Below are 21,542 nucleotides of genomic sequence, written 5' to 3'. Positions count from 1 at the left end.
CAACTTGGGAAATGAAAAGAATATTAAATATGCATTGTTAATAACAAGCTTAAGGACACACAAGAAGAAAAGCTAAGATTTTTTTTTAAAAGTCTAAATCAAAGTCTATGCTCAGTTGCAAATTTGATTACTTTGAATGAGTTTTCATCCAGGTGGAGCACACGTGCCATTTTAACCAGAGCTCCCGGTTACGTCCAGGCATCGACTCTGGTTGCTCTTTAGGGGGCGGGCCTTGGCTCCCAGAGGCCGTGGCCAAGCTGTCACGACGAGTTCCCAGCTTGTCACCCCTCGGCGAACTCTGAGGCCTGTCCACTCGCCTTTGTGCGGTGGCGCGGGCTGCGTGTCTTTCGGCACAGAGCGCCCCTCGGGTTTCAGCGCCAGTCCACCCTGGCCCGCCCCCACCCAGCCTCGGCCTCCCGCAGGAGCCCGCCAGACTCCCGGCGCCGCCAGAGGGGCGCGGCCGCAGCAGCCGTCCCGACCAGTTCCCGTTCCGGGACCGCGAGGCGGCGGTGCCTGCTCTGCCCTAGCGCTGCTGCCGGCGCGGCGCTCTTGGGGCCTCCGCGCTCCCGCGGCCACTGCGCTCCCGGCGCACCTGGCGCTGGGTCTTGCCTGCAGCCGCTGCCTGTTCTGCAAACTTGGCCAAGTAAGTCTTAGGCGATCGCGCGAAGAGACTGGGGGCCGCAGGCGAGGAGGCGCAGGGAGGCGAGATCTGCTTGCGGGTAGAACACAACAGTGCTCTGGAAGAGCTCGGGTGGACGAGGTAGAGAAACCCAGGAGTTGGAGAAATGCCGCCAAAGTTCAGAAACGGGCACTGAAGCGTCAGCGGAAATGTTTATCTGGCTGTGGTCTAGCTGGCCTTCTCTGTACTGCGGGCAATTTAGAGTCACCTGGGGGGCATTTTAAACATCCAGATACCCAGGCCACACCCTAGATCAATGCAGTCAGAATCTCTAGGTGGGACCCAGGCATCTGTATTGTTGAAAAGCTCCCTGGGTGACTCCAGTGTGCACCAGAGTTAGAGGACCCAAGGGTGGCTTCCAAGAGAAGTTGGGAGCCTTCCTGGAGTCCAGCCATCAGATACGCTGGCTTCTTCCAGTGCCCTGTTTGGCCCTGAATCTGAGGTAGGACTTCCCTAAGTGTTCAACTGGCAACAAAATTAGGAAATGAGACAATGCTTGGCAGGGTCGCTGAATATCATATGAAAAATTGCTTCAAGTGTGCAATCTTTTGGTACATGGAACACAGAATGATAAGAATGATTAATGATGCCCTTTTGGTTCTGCAGTCTGTGAAATGCCTGGATTGCTGGTTTTTTGAAATTTAGTCTTGGGGAAGCTAAGTGCACCCTTGACAATTTCAACACCTTAGGCCCTAAGGGTGAAACCAGAGGTGTACTTGCCTGAGGGTGGGGTTGGTCTTCTCTTGAAAGCTCTCAGTTAAGATTTGCCTGTCTCTGCCTCAGAAGTTAGAAGTGGATTCTCTGTCCTCACCTGGGGGTAGACCCCAGGAGCAGATAGCTGTAACTCTCGGAAGCAGAGCCATTGGATAAGGGTCAGGCAGCTCCCCAGATGTGCTGGGCAGGTGAGAAAGGTAGATTTAAAACCACAGTAAAAAGGTAGAAGAGGGGTCTTTCAAAGGTTGCAAGAAAAGAGGGAATGGAGGAATGTTCAAGCTTTGGAGCCCACTAACCCTAAGTTCAAATTCAGATTCTGACACTTCTGTGATCTCTGACCTTTGGCAAGTTACTAGACCTCTCTGAGCCCATGTTCGATTACCTATGGAATAAGAGTAAAGTAGGAGCTCTCTCCAGAGGCTAACATCTTTTAGTGACATGATGTATATCAAACATCAGGCAGGACACACGGCAGGTACTCTGTCATTGGTAGTTACTAGTCACAGTAGTGGTAACTTGTGTCCAACAATTGTTTATTTTATTATATGATAGTGTTGGTCCAGAAGGTGTCTCCTTCAAAGTTTTATGCCTGCTGGGCCTGGTGGCATACCCCTGTCATCCCAGAGGCTTGGGAGACTAAGGCAGGAGGATTGTGAGTTCAAAGCCAGCCTCAGCAACTTAGCAAGGCCCTAAGCAACTCAGTGAGATCCTGTTTCTAAATAAAATACCAAAAAAAAAAAAAAAAAAAAAGGATGTGGCTCAGTGGTTAAATGCCCCTGAGTTCAATTCCCAGTACCCTGCAACCACCAAAAAAAGCTGGTCCTGCTCTTCTCCCGCCCTGCTGCCCTGCTTAGGGGAGGGATCCAGGGTATCTTCCTCCTCAGGTCTTTGAGGTCTGGGTCCTCAGACTACTATCACCAAGAGGGCTTATTAATGGCTCTAGTCTATAAGTTTATTCCATGTGATGGAAATAAATTTCTTCACAAAAGAAAGCTGTCCTGAATCTTCAGTCTTCCCGCACCTCACTGCCTCCTACATCCCCAAATGGCCTCCAGTGGGGGCTGTCAGCAGAGACTCCTGTGGCATACATGTGTATCTCCTGCGGGCTGCCATCTCAGATCATGCACCTGCTGTTCCTGTTTTGCTCCTGACTCTTGGCCTAGGGGTAGTGACTCTTTCTTTGATGACCAAAGACAGTAAGAAGTCTAGATCATGAAGCCCAAATCCTATAGCTGCTGATGCCTGCACCCCAGCCAAAACTTTCACCCCTCAGTGTGATATGACAGTCACTTTGATAGCAACAGCAGCGGCACCGTTTAGACTTTACAAATATAAACAGTGAAGTCGTAGAAGTATGAAGAGTAAGATTTATAGTGTCTGTGTGATCCCTGATATTAGCTTAAACAAGATACCAGGGCCTTATCTTTTATCAAAAAAAAAGTTCACTATTTGTTAAAAATCTAAGATACAAACCTAGGATTTGAAGTTCAAGTTACCAGTTTCTTCTACAATTCTTTTTTTTAGGGGGAGTGGAGAGTTAGGCAAGATGAAATTAACTAACATTTCTACTTGTGCTGAATTTTTGTCATGCAGAAGCTATAGGTATTTTGCAAGTTTCCAGGCCCTGGTATTTTTTGTTTTTTTGACATCATGGGGAAGTCAATTGCATGTCACACAAAGGATCTTCTTTCAGCCATCTATAGGTCTGAACTTGTTTTGGGGAACACTCTTCTTCATTGCATCAAATGCTCACTGAGTTCTGGCATGGGAGCACAGGCCTGTAATCCTATTGACTTGGGAGGATCACAAGTTTGATGCCAGCCTGGGAAACTTAGCTAGACCCAGTCTCAAAATAAACAATAGGCATGGGGGCAGGAAAGATGGTGGAATGAGATGGACATCATTACCCTCTTTACATGCATAACAATGTGCGACACTACATTGTGTACAACCAGAGAAATGAAAATTGTGCTGCAGTTATGTACAATGAATCAAAATGCATTCTGTTGTCATATATACCTAATTAGAATAAATACATTTTTTAAAAAAAATAAAAAATGAAAATGGCTGGGGCTGTATCTCAGTGGTAGAGTCCCTGGGTTCTATCTGCAGTCCAGGGGTGGAAGGAGTATTTGTTGAGGATAAGTGTTCTTTCCAAATTTGACTCTTGTGGAAAGTACTGTGTAGCTGCTACCATTTCAGTGAATTGATGGATTTTACCCAGTGCTAGGAAGTTTATTGAAGCAAGATATCCTGGCTTGGATTCTTGCTGAGAGACCTGCCCTTCCAGCATCGACTGTGGGGGAGCTTAAGAGCACTGAGAAACCCCTCCTGAGATGGTTTGGAGAACAGAGTATGCTTTATTGCACTGCAAAAATATCTTTTTTAATGGGCTGGGGTTGTAACTAAGTGGTAGAGTGCTTGCCTAGCACATGCAAGGCCCTGGGTTCGATCCTCAGCACTGCATAAAAATAAAATAAAGGTATGGGTCCAACTACAACTAAATAAACAAAATATTAAAAAAATAGCTTTTATAGTGGGTATGTGCCAATTTACATATAACATTCATGATAGGCCAGAGGTGATGCACAACATATCATCTTACAAAAGTCCAGACACCAAGAGTTCAGGAACTGCCACTAGGCTGACCTTGCACCAACCAAAGAATAACTTCTTGTCAAAGGAGCAAGGAAATGGCTCTTGCCAGTGTTCTGACAGCACTCTGTCCCAAAACATAGTGTTCTATTGTTCTGTGTTAGGACTTCCCTGCTGCACAATGAGCAAGATAAGCATTCCTCCAAGAGGGTCCAAGGTCAGGCCCTGCAACAGATTCTTATTTCAACTTGAGTTTTTTCTGGAACTGTCACACACCAAGCTAGGCAGATGGCTATACAGAGGTGGCCAACGCAAGTTCTCCACCACCTTTCCCTTTGCCTTCTCCGCAACCTCTGGAGCCAGCTGGGGATGCCGTTACTTTTAGGGCATCTTTTCTTGGTCCTTTGATGGAGCAGAGTTCCCTGAGAAGGAATGGCTTCTATGCAGCCAGCAAGGTGATTTTATGTCATTACAATCAATAGGCCACTCTCTAGTAAGCCACCACTTTGGAATTTGTTTAGCTGAGAAGTAATTTTACTTTAAATTAGAAAAAAATATAACTTAAAGAGATATTACATAGGTCAAGATAAGGAGCCAGGTCATTACCAATTAATTGAGTACCAGATTAGCACCAGGTTCTGGTAGATTAATATTTTAACAAAACATGAAAATTTTATCCCTGTGAGTTTTATTAAAATTATTTTATTAAACAAACACCCCTTGTATGTTTGAGAATATTGATGTCCCTTTTTTGTTGTCTCATCACCCCGATATAAGTTAGGGTCAGAGGAACTGGGAGGATGTAGTGACTGGGTATTTCTAGAGCCACATGCGACTGGAGAGGACAGTCACATCTGGCTGAGGAGACTCCTTACTTGGTGAGAGAGATGATGATGTACTTGGGAGAATATCACACATTGCTCTAAAAGATTAAAGATCTAATGACAGGAATGACCATGCTTCATTTGAATACATTCCCAAATTTCTTTCTATGATCTTGGACCAATCCTTCTGCAAGGAACTGTGTAAAAAGCTAGGCTTCTTTTTTGTTGTTGGGGGGTGGGTATCCTAAGTCTTTACAATATAGGACCACAGGCCCCTTCACTGAGAAGGCCATTCCTGACCTCACTTAACAAGACCAGTGTTCACTGATCATGAAACCAGCCATGTTGGTGATTTCAGGTGGAGATATGAGATCTATAACAAATGCCAGGCAAACAGGATTTAAGTGGGTTTTAGAGCCAGAACAAGGATCCCTCCCTTACCTTGTTAACTAACTGCATGACCTTGGCCAAGATCTTTAATCTCCCCAACTCTCTGTCCACCTTTATAGTGACTCCTTTCTTACCAGGTGCTTGAGTATTTTTTTTTAATTAATTTTTATTGTAGGTTGTTCAAAACATTACATAGTTCTTGATATATCATATTTCACACTTTGATTCAAGTGGGATATGAGCTCCCATTTTTACCCCATATACAGATTGCAGAATCACATCAGTTGCACAACCATTGATTTACATATTGCCATTCTGGTGTCTGTTGTATTCTGCTGCCTTTGGTGCTTGAGTATTGATGACTAATCTATGTGAAGCTCCAAAAACAGGAGTTAGCTCTTAAGAACTGGTGATTGTGATGGTGATGATAACTATGACAGCTGCTTTGGTTCCTGTGCTGGTTTTGCCATCAGCTACTGGTGTGTCTTTGAATAAAGTACTTGATCCCCATTACCCTCAGCTTTTGGTACAAAATGGGGATAACTCATCTGTCTGGAAAGACTGGTTTGAGACTTAATTTGATTAAATGAAATGATGATGCATCTGATTTAGTAGACCCCAAATAATAACAGCAGACACTTGCATTGACTTCCTGAGTACCGGTAAGGTTTTAGAGATTTTAATTTTGGTTTTTAGCTCATTAAATCTTTCCAACAATTCTACCCAGGACTTATCATTCCTTCCATTTTACAGATGAAACTACTGAGATTTTATTAGGTTAAGTAGCTCAAAGTTGACAGAGAATAAATGCTGTTCCCAGGACTTGAAGTAGGTAGGGCCCCTCTTATTTTTTTAAATTTATTTTTAGTTGGTGTGGACACAAAACCTTCATTTTATTTATTTATTTGTTTGTGGTGCTGAGGATGAAACCCAGTGCTTCATACATGATGGGCGAGTACTCTGCCATTGAGCCACAACCACAGTCCCAAAGGGCCCTTGTTCTTAACTTCTGCCCCAACTGCATAGAGAGCAGGGATTAGCCTCTGCTGGTCCCACCCACCTGCCCTGGCCACCACCTCCTAAACAATTAACTGGTGGGAGAGCACCTGTTCTGCTTAGAGCCCTGTTTCTGGACAGAGGGCCCCAGCTTCCAAAGAAATGGCTGCTTATGTAGTACCGTGGGGGTCTCCTCCTTCTGCCCACTTGGGTAACTTGTAAACCTCAACCATTTCTTAGATTGTGCTACCTAATATCAGCTAAAAAAGAGTGAAAAACAGAAGCCCCTGATATTGATATTGACTGATGCTATTAGGATGAATTATTGTGTTTGTTTTGCAGTAAGTGCCATCTGTGTGCACTGAGATTGTTAGCCTGTGTAAAGGTACAGCAATGCATACCTTTACCCAGACAGGTATGGGGATATTTAGGAGCACAGAAAACAGTCCCAGACATCCAGGATGGGATTCAGGTGCAAAATTGATTTTTGCAAAATTGGCCTTGAGGAAGATATAGGAGAACATTTTGGTCTCCAATTCTAAAATAGAATTCCATCAAAAATTACGGGTGGCTCTTCTAATTATACCCCTTCTACTGAAATCTCTTACCTTCCCTTACTCCAGTGGCTTTCTCTTCTTCTTGAAATCTCACCATCTTCCCAGGGGCCTATGTCCATGGAGCTTGGGAGCCCAGAAAAGCAAATTCTCAACTGAGCAAGTGATGGATATTTTAGCATTTCTGTGAGAGGTGACAATTTCGGGCTTTCCCTGCGGGGTGAAGCATTTTGCTGGCTCCCCAGCCTGGTGTTGAAGAGTATTAGAAAGCTATTTGTAATTCCTGGTTCCTACTGGCTCTTTGGGGCTTCAGCTCTTCAATACATTCATTCAATCAATATTATCAGACGGTCCTGCCAGGACCAGAAGTCGACTAAATACTTGGGATGCAGCAGTGAATGACACAGACCCAGTCTCAGGCCAAATGGAGTTGGCAGGTGACTGGAGGCTGTCTTTACCACAAATCGTCATGGATCAGTGGCTTCAACAACAGACCTTAATTTCCTACAGTCCTGGAGGCTGAGGGCATGAATGTTGGGTGCAGCACATTCAGGTATACAGGTAAACCCACCCTGGCTTGCAGATGGCCTCCTTATTGCTGGGTCTTCATGTGGCAGAGAAAGAGAAACAGAAAGCAAGAGATCTTCCTCGTGTCTCTTCTTATAAAGACATTAGTCAAGAGGGCTTTACCCTCAGGACTTTATCAAAGATGCATCTGCATCTTTGTGTGCGCATAGGAACTGTGGGGAACACAGAATTTCCATCCATAGGTGATGGGAGGGCAAACAAGAAAATATTTAGTCATCAGTTGTGGTAATGTTACTGGGAATAGAAGGTTCCACTATATTTTGGGAGGCAAAGGTTGGTGAAGGAAAACAGATTTATGCAAAATTGGCCTTGAGGAAGATATAGGAGAACAGTTTGGTCTCCAATTCCCCTTTTCTAGAGACTCAGGGGTGTGTGAACAGTAGGACAATAGGCAGGAAATAAACATGTACATTCCATGAGGCTGTGCTAGTCAGGAACATGTTGCAATTCATTTCTCCCCTAACACCCCCACTAGGAGGTAGCTTGGTAGCTTCTAGTTTCCATTCTCAGCAAGAGGAAACTCCAGATGGGGAGAAGTTGCTATGAAGAAATTGCTTTTATTATTTATTTTGGTACTGGGGATTGGACCCAGACACCCTTTACCACTGAGTTACATCCACCGCCCTTTTTTTTAATTTTTCATTTTGAGACAGGGTTTCACTTAGTTGCTGAGGGTCTCACTAAGTGGCTGAGGCTGGCCTCAAACACTATTCTCCTACCTCAGCCTCCCGAGTCCCTGGGAATATAGGTGTGTTCCACCACACCCAGAAAGTTGCTTTTAATTTTAAAGTTGTTTTTAATGTTAAAGGACTCTGTTTCAGTAAGGCTTTAAGTGGAAACTACAGCATGCTGATACAAAAGATCAGAGCTGTGCCAGGATCAGGAGAGTCTGGAGTTGTTTCTCCAAAAACTAGCCTCTTCAACTTGGACTTGGGGCTGCACCAAAGATGCAGATGCAAGGAAGAGTATGCTTGAAGACCAGAGGTCTCCCAGGATTGGGTGTGTGGGGGAACAGAGAGGCCTGGTGAGGCCTGAGCCTGGAAGCACAGAGAATAGCTAGAGAATGAACCAAGCCCAGGCCAAGCAGAGTGTTTGGGTAAGGAGTCGAGATTTTTTTCCTAATGTTCAGTGAGTGAGAAGCTATTGAAGAATCCGCCCCCCGCCCCCCCCCCCCCCCCCCGCTTCTTTTCCTTATCATTAATCTGTCCAGAAAAGGTAATTTATAGATAATTAATTAGTCTGTTTTCTGTAGCTATAACTAAAGAAATTTATCTCTTACAGTTCAGAGGCTGGGAGTCTGAGGTCAAGGAACCTCACCTGGTGCAGGTCTGCTTGCTGGTGGGCACTCTGCAGTGAGGAAGAGAGGGAACTCACAAGAGCCCACTATATCGGCTTGTATAACAGACCAAAGCTAGTGATAACTAACACTAACCCGTGATAACCTGCTGTGTTAGATTTCCAACACTGACAAAATACCTGAGAGATCAACTTAAAAGGAGGAAATGTTTATTTTGACTCATAGTTTCAGAGGTTTTAGTCCACAGTCACTCAGCCCTGTTTCCTTTGGGCCTGTGGAGAGACAGAACATCACGGCAGGGGGCATCATGGAGGAAACTGCTCACCTCATGGCAACTGAGAAGCAAAGAGAGAAAGGAAGGGTTTAGGGTGCCAGTATCCCTTCAAGGACACACCCCCAGTGACCTAACTTCCTCTAATGAGGCCTCACCTCTGAAAAGTGAGGTCACTACCTCCCGGTGCCGCAGGCTAGCTAGCAGCCAAGACTTTTTAGTATACAGGCCTTTGGGGGACATTTAGGATGCAAACTTTACCTTCATGAATCCATTAATGCTTTAATTCATGAATGGATTAACCCATCATGAGGACAGAGTCCCCAGACCCTGTCACACGGCACTTTTCAATTTCTAGACAAAGGAACCAAGGCTCAGAATAAAGTGAAAGAGGGCAGAACCAGGATTTGGAGCCAGATGTGCCCAGCCCACAGCACCTGCTCTAGAGTTTTCTGGGTCAGATGAGTTTGAATGGGTGGGGTCCTCCTAAGTACCCCGGCATTCTTCATCAGGAGCCTCAGGGGATGTCTGGTGGCTTCCAATCCTTCTAGGCTTCTGGAAGCAGAAACAAAAGACTCCAAAGGGTGAAGGGGGTTGGGGGAGTGGGGTCAGGTGTCAGTCTTTGTGAACACAAAATGCCAGGAACCCCCTGGGGAAGGGACATCCACCGAAGGTTTTTAGACATCTATTCTGCCTCCCAGAATTCCTGAAAGGGATGCTTTCCCCACCCTGTCACCTTTTAATTTTTTGGTACCAGGGATTGAATCCAGGGCTGCTTAACCACCGAGCTATATCCTCAGCCCTTTTTAAAATATTTTATTTACAGACAGCGTCTCACTAAATTGCTTAGGGCTTCGCTAAATTGCTGAGGCTGGCTTTGAACTTGTGATCCTCCTGCCTCAACATTCAGAGCCCCTGGGATTACAGGCGTGTGCCACGGGCCCCACTCGATCACTTTTGAAACTTCAAATTACACTACAGGTTGAAAAATTCAAATTCAACTACCAGCAGTTGAATTTGCATATACTTGGAGGTGTGGGGTTTGGAAGAAGGACATTCTTTATTTGAAGCTCCGGTGACTGGAAAAGGTTCCTCTATACAGGGCCAAGCCCCTACCAGAGCATGCTGGCTTGCTTCTGGCATCTGCATGGACCGATCCTCCTCCCTCAGTGGGTCTTGGCTGGTCACTGGGTCTTCTCCATAAGCTTGGAGCTCTCTCAGTAAGCAGCCCTGGCCCAGGCTGAGTGGGCTCCATGGAGAACGGTCCATGGTTTGTGGTTCTGTCAAAATCTCAATGTCTGATTGCCACTCAGGGCCAATGCATGTAAACGCCAGGTAGTCTGGCTGAGGTCTGATAGATCTGTGTCCCAGACGCTGGCTGGCTGAAGTAACATGTTCAAATGGGGTAATACAAGTCTTCAGCTAAGCACTCTGGCTAGCAGTCAGCAATGTTTATTTGCTCACAGCCAAGTTCCAACTCAAGCTTCTGTGGTGACTAATACATTTTGTTCCTGTGAACTGCTTTTCACTGGAGAAGCCCAGACACTTTCTGTGTCAATCCTAAATGCCACATCCAGATGTCCTCGGGCTTCCAGATCTGCCCTTTGTGTAGTGCTTTCTTCTGCATAAGCACTTAAGCCTTTGCTGAGTTCCAGGACCTGGGCTTCTGATTCAAGACTCTTATTTGCTATCAGTTATCCTTATCAAGGTGTTTTTATTCACTGGACCCTCAGAGATAAACCCCATGCATGATGTTTTTGAAACTCTTTGTTTTTCAAAGCCTGGACCAAATCAGGAAAGGGTCAATCCACAGTTGCCAACCAACCCGGTAAGGCACTGCAGGGAGAGGCTAATTACTAAGCAGTGGGTATTTAAGCAGCCAGCAACTGTACTGAGAGCTAGGCTCTGATTCACCTTTTTAAGGCAGTAACTAATATGAAAGACAACAGGAAAGGCTGGTGGTCCTACAAATGGGAACTTATACAAATAAACTTAGCAGTTGGCATTCCCTAAGGGGGATCTTGAACTATGGAAGAGCATATATTCTTCAGTGAGCATGATGAAGCACTGGCTGTAGGCAGTGAGTCGGGCCAGATCCATTCATTCCATGGTTTTTCTCTAGCACCCTATTTGTGCTAGAGATACAATAACTAAGCACATAGACGCCATTCCTTATAGTCAAATGCTGAGCCTCAAAGATTCCCAGGGCAGAATTCCCAGGTCACTGTGTGCCCAGGGCTGATCTAAACCCGGAAGATGTATCAATTCATTGCATCCTCATGGTGATCCTATGAGGTAGGTGCTCTTATTATCTGTGTTTTGCAGATAAGAAATTGCAAGCACAAAAGGGTAGTGTTATTTGCCCAAGTCACACAACTAGTGATTAGGGTCTTTGCCCTTCCCTGCCGCAATCAATTGATCAGAAAGAATGATCAATATAGGAAAGAAAGTACCACCTCTTCTGAGAGAGGTGGGATAAAGTACACCCTTTCTGTAGAGGAGGGACAGGGTGAAGTGGGACCACTGCCCTTTTCCCATTCTGACAGGTGTCAGTCCCCACTGGGAGATGGCAAACTCTTACCTGCTAAGAGGGCTACCCTAAACAGAAGTAAGCAAAACAAGCAATTGTCTTGGTGCCAGGAGACCTGGATTCTAGTTTTGGTTGATCCAGACAAGTTTCTGTGCTGCTGAGGGCCTCAGTTTCTGCATCTCTAAAATGGGTGAGTGGGTCAACATCCCAGTCCACTCTGGGAGCCCAGCAGAGTGGAGGGGCTGGCCCTCCATGCACTGTGAACAGGGTTTCTTGACCAGAGAAAAGAGCTACTTGACTGGAGAATGCGAGGCAGTTGCTTGGCTTCTCTGAAGGTCCAGGCAGCTGCGAAGGGACGTTCTGCATTTCATCACGGTCCCACCCTGAGTGCTTACGTTGACTGTGTCTGCATTCCTTCCTTTGTGGGCAGAATGACAGTGTCTGTGTGTCTGGGGTTCAGATTATACGGTGCTTTCTCATGAGAGGAAGATGGAGGGAAGGAGAGATGGAGAGGGGAAGGGGGAAGAAGAAGGGAGAGAAACTGAGAGAAGGCATATTGAGAGGGATTGACTGGCTTCTATCTGCTTTGAAGTTCTGAGGGACTAAGTGCTTCCTGATCCTTAAAGTAAATGAGTGTTAATGGAGCTTCAAAGTGTCCAGTAGTCACTATAGCTTCATGCACCTGTAGTTTCCTGCTGTGGCAAAGGCGTACCAGGCTGAGCTCATTTTCCAGGTTAAGTTCCTTAATGAATTGAAAACAAAACAAGAAAACAGAAGAAATGCCCCCCACCCAATGTGGATTTTTGAAGATTAAGCTGCAGAGAAAGCAGGACCCAATTTGAGTTGATGGAGCCTATGTGTTCCCTCTATAGCTCTAGCATAGTGTATAAAAACAGGCTGGGCATGAGCTTCCTGTTGGAGTGCTCTTGGGATGGGTTAGTCCTCTTGCTTCACTCTTGGGCATCTTGAAGGATGATGGAGACATGTCATTCACATGATCACCTTGTCCCTGAATATCTGGGTTCATGTCAACTGATTCAGTGTGGATTATCTTCATCATTTGCAAAACTCCTCTCAGGAGATAGTTTTGTATTAAATTCAGCATCATGAATGTTGTTCAAGAGAGAAGCAATTTCCTCAAGGAGAATCCAGCTACAACCCTTAACATTTATGGGTATATATTCAAATTGTGCTTGGGTTATTGTCAAGTTGCTGGGGCCAGAATGTCCTAATGACATACTGTCATCCTGATACTATGAACCCCGAGGTGGGTAGGCTGGAAATGATGGTTATAACTTATTTTAATGAATAAATAAATGCTACCAATTATCTCTTTCAATCCTCCAGGACTGTGGTGGACAGAATATCTGGAAGCCTATTTGGCAAGTATGGCAAGTTCTGGGTTTGCTGTGGATGTTTCTGATGGCTAGACTCCAGTGGTGGTGTGTTCTTAACAGAAAGGGAGTGTTTGTAGTGGTTCCCTGGGTAACCATTTGAATGGGGAGCAAGTATGGGGTGGGGAAGACTAAAGTCCATTTGGCATCACACATCTGCTGCTAAGAAATTGAAATTGAAACACCACTTGGGGTGAGAATGGTACACGAAGGCAGCTGAGCTGAGAATGTTTTGCAGCGTGTGTTACAGGAAAAGAAGGGGAAATGATAAAACATCTTGGGAATCAGGAAGCATTTCTTCAGTATGGTGTTTTTTGAGGCCCTTGGATTAAAAAAAAAACAACAAAAAACCTACTTGAAAGTCATCTTTGTTGACTTTTGCTCTGTGCTATTTTTGCAGCTATTGATTTTTCAGTTATTTCAAACCAGACTGATTCCTTATTTCAAACCAGTCCATGAGTTGATAGCCTTCTCCTAAATCAAAGACAAAATACTCCTGCTCACGCTCAGAACAAGCTCATCAGATTCACTGTGATATTTCCCCAAACCAGGAGGAGCTTTTCACTTACTTCCAGTGCACAGGAAGAGCCTTGTGTCCATGTGTGTTTGGTTTTAATGAACCATTGTTTAGTTTAATGAGCACTGAGCATTTTTTTTTTTTTTCTAGCTGGCCAGGATCTTTGAGTCGAGGTGATTTCCTTAGGATGAGGTGATTGCTAAAATGCCTCCTTTAATGGAGTGGGTTTCTGTCCTGTAGAAACTGCAGTCTCATGAGGGAGAGAGGACTATGCTGAGCTTCCTGGGCTAGACATTTTAACTGTTCCTCCTCTGCTTCCAATCCCACTGGCCTTAGACATTTCAAACCAAGACGCCCCATCTTGGGCCTTGGTTTCTTCACGTCCAGGATGTTCTTCTTATCTAAAATTGTATCTGTCAAATTATTGGGCAAGGAGGAACCACAGTGACAGATAATTTTGAAATCTCAGCAGCTCAAACAACCATCACTTATTTCTTGCTCACCCTCTATGCAAATCCAGTTGGCAAGGGTGCCACTCACTGGAGTTATTTGTGGACTTGGCCTTGGGCTGATGGAGCAGCCACCATCTTGCATGGTGTTGGCCGTAGTGCCAAAGAAGAGTTGCCTGTTGAGAAATGGTGCACTGATACCTCAAGCTGCCTGCCCAAAGCACCTCTCTCCACTTCTGCTCACATGTCATGGGTCAAAGCAAGGAGGTAGGGAGTGGTAATCCAGGTCTCTAGGAGGAACACCTGGGCTATGTAACTAGCAGCATATTTCTACCACTATGTTGATCCTCGAGGAAGGGGTGGGGAAGTCTGTGAAAAATAGCCTATAGTCAGTAACATCCTATTATAAGCCTGTTTCTGTGTATGTAAAAGCATTAGCCTTTACCTAGGGCTGCCCAGGTTCCTGAGCAGAAGACTGTTTGAGAAACTTGCATTTCAAGAAAGAAAAGAACTTGAGAAGAGAGAAGTGGGATGTGGCCAGGGAGATGACCTGGGCCAGATTCCAAAGCTGGCCTTGCTTTTATTTACAATTCTATTTGTTTCCAATATATTTGCAGAAAGTTTCCACAGCAGAAATACTTTCAGAATGGCCTGACTACATCGATCTCACTGTTTTTTTGTTTTTTTCGTTTGTGTCATCTTTTGAGTTTTAACTCAAAGTTAGCATCTGCTACATTCTTTATGTTTCCCTGAAAAGGACTCAGAAGTTTGGAATCTTATCTGCTGGTATTGCAACACCAATTTGCAGAAGGCTGTGTTGTTCATTTTGAAATACATATGTTTAAAAGAGAATGAATGATGATTTCCAAGAATTGGATGTCTTGGCAAAGAGTGAAATAATAGAGCCAGTGTAGATGATGGGAAATGACTTCTTGAGATTTCTCCTCTTGCCCAGCCCTCATCAGTTGGGATGGAGGCCAAATTCTGTTTTGGGAGAAGATTGTGTCTGCTTGCTCTGGGAGTAAAGAGTCACAGCCACACTCGAGGCAGGGTGACTTCTGCATCCAGGCACTGCTGGATGATCTTGCACAGGACAAAGCTACCTGCTAAACAGGACTGTATTTGCTAGTGTTAATAGGCTGCAGGAACAAGGGCATGCTGGGAAGATTTGTTCATGGGGTTTATTAAAAGGCCACTTGAAATAAGGGCTCCCGTGTCTGGTGGCTGTGGAGACCATTTGGCTGTTACTCATGTGTCTGAGTTATTCCAGGTCAGTGTCTGTGTGCCTCAAATTCAAACTCCCTAAGGGAGAGGGGCTCTACCCACATCTACCTGTCACATTCCACTACAGAGGGCTCCCATGGAGCAGCCACCTCTGTGGTCACCATGACTGGAGCCCAAGGAAGCTCTCTAGAGAGCTCCAGATGGGCTCTCTCTGCTTTTCTCGTTCCATTTATGCACTCACTCTTCATTCTGGAGTGGTCTGCCCTGCCCAGCTGTGAACCACATGAAGACACTTAACCTCAGTTTTCTCATTTGTAAAGCAGTGGTAACATTGGTCTCTGCCACCTGCGGTTGTGGTAAGGATGGAGATGACAGAAAAGATCAAATGATTTGAAAATGACTGAGGTCTATTGTCTGCAGCCCTGGTCTAGACATTTTGTGCACATTAACTCAATTCTTCCAGCAACACTTTGAGGCAGGGATTCTCACTTTGAGGAAATCAAGGCCCAGAGAAGCTGGCTAACTTGCTAGTGAGTGGCGGTCCTTACAATGAGCCATCTGATAAAGCCCATGAACGAGATCACTTTGGTGTGCCCTGTTCCCTGTAACCTGAAAATAACTACTAGCAACCAGTCCTTTCCGCCATGGATCTATGCAGCAGGTGCTTCCTTCTAACTTGCTAATGATCAAGTTTGAACACCAGAGAAGGACTCCAGAGACCATGTATTTAAGCCTGCCTTTTGCAGAATATGTAGAGCATTAGGTCAATGCAGGTCCCCAACCAAAGCGCTTACTCTGTGTTTGCAACGATCATCTGCCTGCTGGGGCCCCTCACAGAGCCAGGCTGACTGTGAGTGTGAGCAAGTGTGTAGTGGATCTGTGTGGAAGGAATGCATGAGGCTGCAACATCATGGAGGCGTTTCCACAGCTCCCCACCCTGACAGCCGTTCCTCAGGTCAGGTGGAGGGTAGAACTCTGTTGGCTGATGTGGCAGCTGGTGGAGGCTGCCGAGCACCCAGGTTTGCTGCACAGTTCGGGAAGGCAGGGTCAGGCCAGGGAAGGTGCAGCCATCTGCCATCGCTTTTGAGCCTCTTTTGGGTTCAGGGACTTGCACAGGGGAACAGCAGCGTGGCTCGTGGCTCATGAGTTCTTATCTTTATAAAAGGAAAGCCAGGTAAGGTGAAGCATTCTGCTTTCTGGAAGCCTGGTGGGTTGGTCAGAAACCAGCTTCAAAACAGGACCCTGGCATTCACAAAGAACTCTGAAATAAAGGGTGCGATAGAAACACACCAGACAGAGTAGGGACAAAGAGCATGAGAAGAAGATTTACATTAAACAGGGATGAGAGGTGGGAGGGAAAGGGAGAGAGAAGGGAAATTGCATGTAAATGGAAGGAGACCCTCAGGGGTATACAAAATTACATACAAGAGGAAGTGAGGGGAAAGGAGGAAAAATATAAGGGGGAGAAATGAATTACAGTAGAGGGGGTAGAGAGAGAAGAGGGGAGGGGAGGGGGGAGGGGGGATAGTAGAGGATAGGAAAGGCAGCAGAATACAACAGTCACCAGAATGGCAATATGTAAATCAATGGTTGTGCAACTGATGTGATTCTGCAATCTGTATATGGGGTAAAAATGGGAGCTCATATCCCACTTGAATCAAAGTGTGAAATATGATATATCAAGAACTATGTAATGTTTTGAACAACCTACAATAACAATTAATTTTTAAAAAAAAAGAATTATTGGTTTTACCTAAAAAAAAAAAAAAAAAAGAAACACACCAGAACCCAATGTACCCACAAATCATATAGATGAAAACTGAAAGAAAAGGCTTCAAAATGTTAGGTGGTTATTGCATGTGGGTGACAGGTGACAATTTTTTTCCTCCAAACTTTTTTCTGCTTTTTCCTCCTTTTTTCCTGTTCTTTTTTTTCTTTCTTTCTTTTCATTTCTCTCATTTTCTTTTTTTTTAAATTTATACATGACAGCGGAATGCATTACAAAATTCTCGAATTTTCTACAGTGACCAGGTGTTGTCACTATAGAAAAGAGGACAAGTTATTAAAACAGAAAAAAATTATTAAAATCTAGAAAGATGTCTGGAAAACACCTCCTTTCAGGGTGCCCTAGAATAGTAAAGAGGAAAAAAAAATCCTGGGGTAAATCCCCATTTAGAAAGTGACATTGAATATGTGTGTCTGTGGTTTCTCCCTGTGATTAGGGGACAGAAACAGGAAGCTGGTTTTGGCCCCTGAGTCCCAGTTGCTCTCCCTTCTAGGATAATCATTTCTCTGATAGGTCCCCGTGACCTCATCTCATGTGCTGATGCTGAGTTCTGACAATCATCATCGGCAAAACCCTGGTAATCCCCTGACCCTACTTGCAGTCCCCAGAGACCTCTCTGTATTCTAGGGTTCCAAGTTCCCCTTACAAAGTATTTTCTTTGTTTTTGATAATTTGGAATATGCCTACCAAAATCAAAGTAAATCACTGTCATCCCATCAGTCAAAAGTAATCACAATTAGTTGGGTGGAATGACACATGCCTGTAATCCTAGGGGGGGCTGAGGCAGGAGGATCACAAGTTCGAGGCCAGCCTAAGCAATTTATCAAGATCCTAAGCAACTTAATGAGACCCAGTCTCAAAATAAAAATGAAAAGGGCTGCGGATGTGACTCAGTGCTTTAACACCTGTGGGTTCAATTCTTGGTATGAAAAAAAAAATCACAATTGATGTGGATTTCCTTCTGCTGTTTCTTTCTTTCTTTTCTTTGCCTTGATTTCTGCCCCACAGCCCTTGGTTGCTTCCTAGATCTGCCTCACCAGGGTCTCCCTCCAGCTGCCAACCTCACTGCCCTGTACCACTGGCCAGAGAGCCCCACCCAGCAGAGCAAGTCCTACTTCCAGAAACTTGGCCCTGGCCTGACCTTGGCCTTGCCTTGCCTTTTCTCAGAAGGACTCACCCTTTACCAGCAAATACAGTAAAAGATCTCTCAGGGCCAGGAGATCCCTGGCTCCCTGGTGTTCCTAGTTATAGATGCCCATGGACTCTGAATTTCCCCGCCACGTGCATGGTATGGATTTGGTCTCCCTTTGGATCCTGTTCACCCGACAGTCTTGAGTTCCTCTTTTTGTCTTTCTGACATCCTGCTGAATTGAGCTAACAGCCCCCTGATTAAATCCCAAACCAGGGCTCTGGAAATTCCATATGAACAGCCTCCTCACCAGCTGGCCGACCTGGGACATAGTGTTTTGTTTAGGTGGCCAGAAATCGGGAGAACGTTTCCACCTTTGATGGTGAGAGACGGCGATGTCCCAGGTGGTCATTACAGGAAAAGTCTAGGGAGAGAAGTCACTGTTCCTGTGGGATCATGGATGACTGAAGCAGAGAGGGGGTACGGGAGGGGTAAGCAAGTATGCCACCCCCATTCCCAGCCCCCTAAAGAAGAGAGAGAGGCATTAAAACTGCATCGTCTACTGAGAAGCTACTCCTTTCTTAGTTGGCATCATCTTTTTTTTATATATTTATTTTATTTACATTTTAGTTTTCGGCAAACACAACATCTTTGTTTGTATGGGGTGCTGAGGATCGAACCTGGGCCGCATCCATGCCAGGGGAGCGCACTACCGCATGAGCCACGTCCCCAGCCCCTTAGTTGGTATCAAAAAAAAAGTCACAACACTGCGCTACTAGGTCTTTAACATCTCTCCAATGCTTCCAAGAGGAAAGGGCCTCACACCCCTAGACTCTCCAGTCAGTAACACCAGCTGGAATATACTTAAACATTGTTTTATTTCTGGTGAATTTATTTACTTTATTGCAAGTAATTTTTCCCTGTTTCTAATTAATCTATTAGAGGGTTTGTGGGTTTGGTTTTGTTTTTTTCCTTTTTGGTACTGAGGATTGAACCCAGGGGTGCTTAACTACTGAGCCACATCCTTAGCCCTTTTTTAAATATTTTATTTAGAGACAGGGTCTTGCTGCATTGCTAAGTGCCTCACCAAGTTGCTGAGGCTGGCTTTGAACTCTCGATCCTCCTGCCACAGCCTCCCCAGCTGCTAGATTACAAATGTGCACCTAATCTATTACAGTTTTAAAAATTCAATTTAAATCAAAAAGGTAAGCAAGTAAAGGACAGGTGGGACTCAATTATGGCAACAACAACAAAACAAGTGACGTAGTGCCCCAATGATTAACATTTGGAAAACTGTCCAGAAAGAAAATGGTACAGAAAGTACTCTCAGATCGTGGAGTTTGGGATTTTAAAACTATCTTATTAGCAATTTCACTCATTCCTTCACCATTCCGCACAATAGAATTTTCAAAACACCTTTCTTCTTTTTCAATTTTGCAGATTCCAGAAAGAAATTGAAGTTTTAAGGCGAGAAGTGAAATATTTTTACTTTCTTCCCAGAATGATGCCAGACATTTTAAAAGGTATTATTAACCACTAACTTAAATTTAATATTATCAGCTGATATGTCTTAAAGGAATTGATTTTCTAAAGCTTTGGCTCTTAAAAGTGGGTCACAGAATTGACCACAATAAAAAAGGCTGCATTCACATCTAACAGGTTAGCATGCTGTTAGTAGAATAGTAACAAATCATTCTCATCCTTTAAATTCATTTTGGTAAGAATCTCTTGCTCTTCTGTTGCTCAAAGTTTTATTTTATATTGTCACTTGCTTAGTCACTCAGGTTAAAAAAGGGAGGTTATTATGTGAGGTACAACTGAGACTCTATGAAGACTTAGCAATTTGGTAGGTAAAATAAGAAGAAGGCTGGGCGTGGCGGTCATGCCTGTAATCCCAGTGGCTTGGGAGGCTAAGGCAGGAGGATTGGAGTTCAAAACCAGCCTCAGCAAAAAGTGAAGCACTAAGCAACTCAGTGAGACCCTGTCTCTAAATAAAGTACAAAATAGGTCTGGGGATGTGGCTCAGTGGTTGAGTGCTCTAAGTTCAACACCTGGTACCAAAAAAAAAAAGAAAGAAAAAAAAAAGAAACAAATGGAACTATGTTAGTGTAGAAACTCACAAATGACTTGTTAAACAAAAATTTGAAAACCGCTAGACTAGAATGTTAGCAGGCATGGTTCATGAGACATAAATGAATAACACTGTTCAGAGGTCTATGAACTTTTTTTTAGCTCAACAATAATAATTTTACACTATTTCTGTGAAATGTATGGATTTTCCTACCTGGGCAAAGGACCAAGTGGTCAGTTCAAGGTCTTTCTGCTTCCAAGATTTTGATTCTTTCTTCACATATACGGATAACCAAAGATGTAGCTCAGTGATCTTAGTTTGTTGTTGTTGCAAGAAAGCAAATCAGTGCAACTTGGAGATAACTCAGATGAACCCATTTTTAATACCCAGGTAAAATAACTTGGGTCCCTTTCCTACCAAGACTGGAAATTCATTATATACATGAGGTTTTCAAGGGTTTCCAGAAAGATGCCTCTCTTGGTCACCTCACACTAAGAACCAATGTTCCCTCTGTCCTCTCAGTCCACACATGGCCATTGCTTCTCCTTCCTCCCCATGGTGCTTGCATAGAACAGACTTTGCTGAAGGTATGAAGATAGTAGGGTCAGCGGAGGTCTAAGGCCCAACACAGAAGGGGCAGTAATGACACATCATTGTCCCCAGGTTTCTTGGCTCTGGTCACCATAGGAGACCTCATGCAGGCTGTTTCCTTGGGTCATTTTCTGCACACTCTGTATCTCACCATCCCCTGTAGTTCCTCTATTCCCAATTCTGAGATTGCTGTGCTCTTCACGTGGAGGATGCAGACACCTCCCATCCCAGTTAACCTTGGTATGTGAGATCATACACCTTTTCAGCTCGATCACAGTCTTTCTTTTGCTTTCTCAAAGAAGATAATAAAAATTAGGGAGCTTTGCTAAACAAGAGGTGGGTGCTTTTGTTCAGTTACCCTAGTAATTATTAAAAACCCACAAGCCAAAAATTAAATATATTTTTTTTCTGGAATGCATCTCAGATAAAAGTCATAAGCATGCCTCTGTCCTGCTGTAAGTAAAGAAATCCCATGGGAGAGACAGCTGGGGGAACCCTTCCAGGGCTTTTGCTTTGTTGATCACTTCCTTTATCTCTTTAGAGTCTGCACTGAGAGGCAGGGACCCTGAGGGTCCTGAATCCTGATTGCCCTTGTACCAGGAAGACACCTGCAGCTAACGATGAATGTGGGAAAAGTAGCTATTTGCTACTTTAACTATGGAAACGCAGGAGCACCGTGAGAGCATCCCAGCTGGTTCTGACTCCTACATCAACTTGTTGAAGATCAACCGGGAACTTCTGGTCACTCACATCCGTAACACTCAGTGTGTGGTGGACAACTTGCTGGAGAATGACTACTTCTCAGCTGAGGATGCAGAGATCGTGGGTGCCTGCCCCACCCAACCTGACAAGGTGCTTGGTGATGGGATTGGTACTGGCAGGACTTGAGCCCCTGAAGCTGGAAGGGTCTTGTCCCTTCTGGCCTGAGTCAGGGGTTTTGTGA

The 21,542-nt window shown here is 44.6% G+C and overlaps 1 protein-coding gene across 6 annotated transcripts in view; it reads left to right on the top strand.

Annotated features, from left to right (window-relative positions):
* Window positions 1-345: 345 nt before the first annotated feature.
* Nod1 (nucleotide binding oligomerization domain containing 1) overlaps window positions 346-21,542 on the top strand; it is a 55,963-nt gene continuing 34,766 nt past the window's right edge. For 2 of the 6 annotated variants that reach the window (XM_076835974.2, XM_076836007.2), the window contains exons 1-3: window positions 349-643; window positions 19,378-19,460; window positions 21,141-21,451. In XM_076835974.2, coding sequence (XP_076692089.2) covers window positions 21,257-21,451 — 195 coding nt within the window. In that variant the 5' untranslated portion in view covers window positions 349-643; window positions 19,378-19,460; window positions 21,141-21,256. Of the gene's footprint in view, window positions 644-19,377; window positions 19,461-21,140; window positions 21,452-21,542 lie in introns of all 6 variants that reach the window. The other 4 variants (XM_076836015.2, XM_076835997.2, XM_076835987.2 and 1 more) reach the window with 4 other exon arrangements.

Source organism: Callospermophilus lateralis, chromosome 1 (genome assembly GCF_048772815.1).
Source record: "Callospermophilus lateralis isolate mCalLat2 chromosome 1, mCalLat2.hap1, whole genome shotgun sequence".
NCBI classification, from domain to species: domain Eukaryota; kingdom Metazoa; phylum Chordata; class Mammalia; order Rodentia; family Sciuridae; genus Callospermophilus; species Callospermophilus lateralis.
Note: the sequence above shows the minus strand (reverse complement) of the source record. Positions and strands in the feature narration are given on the sequence as shown.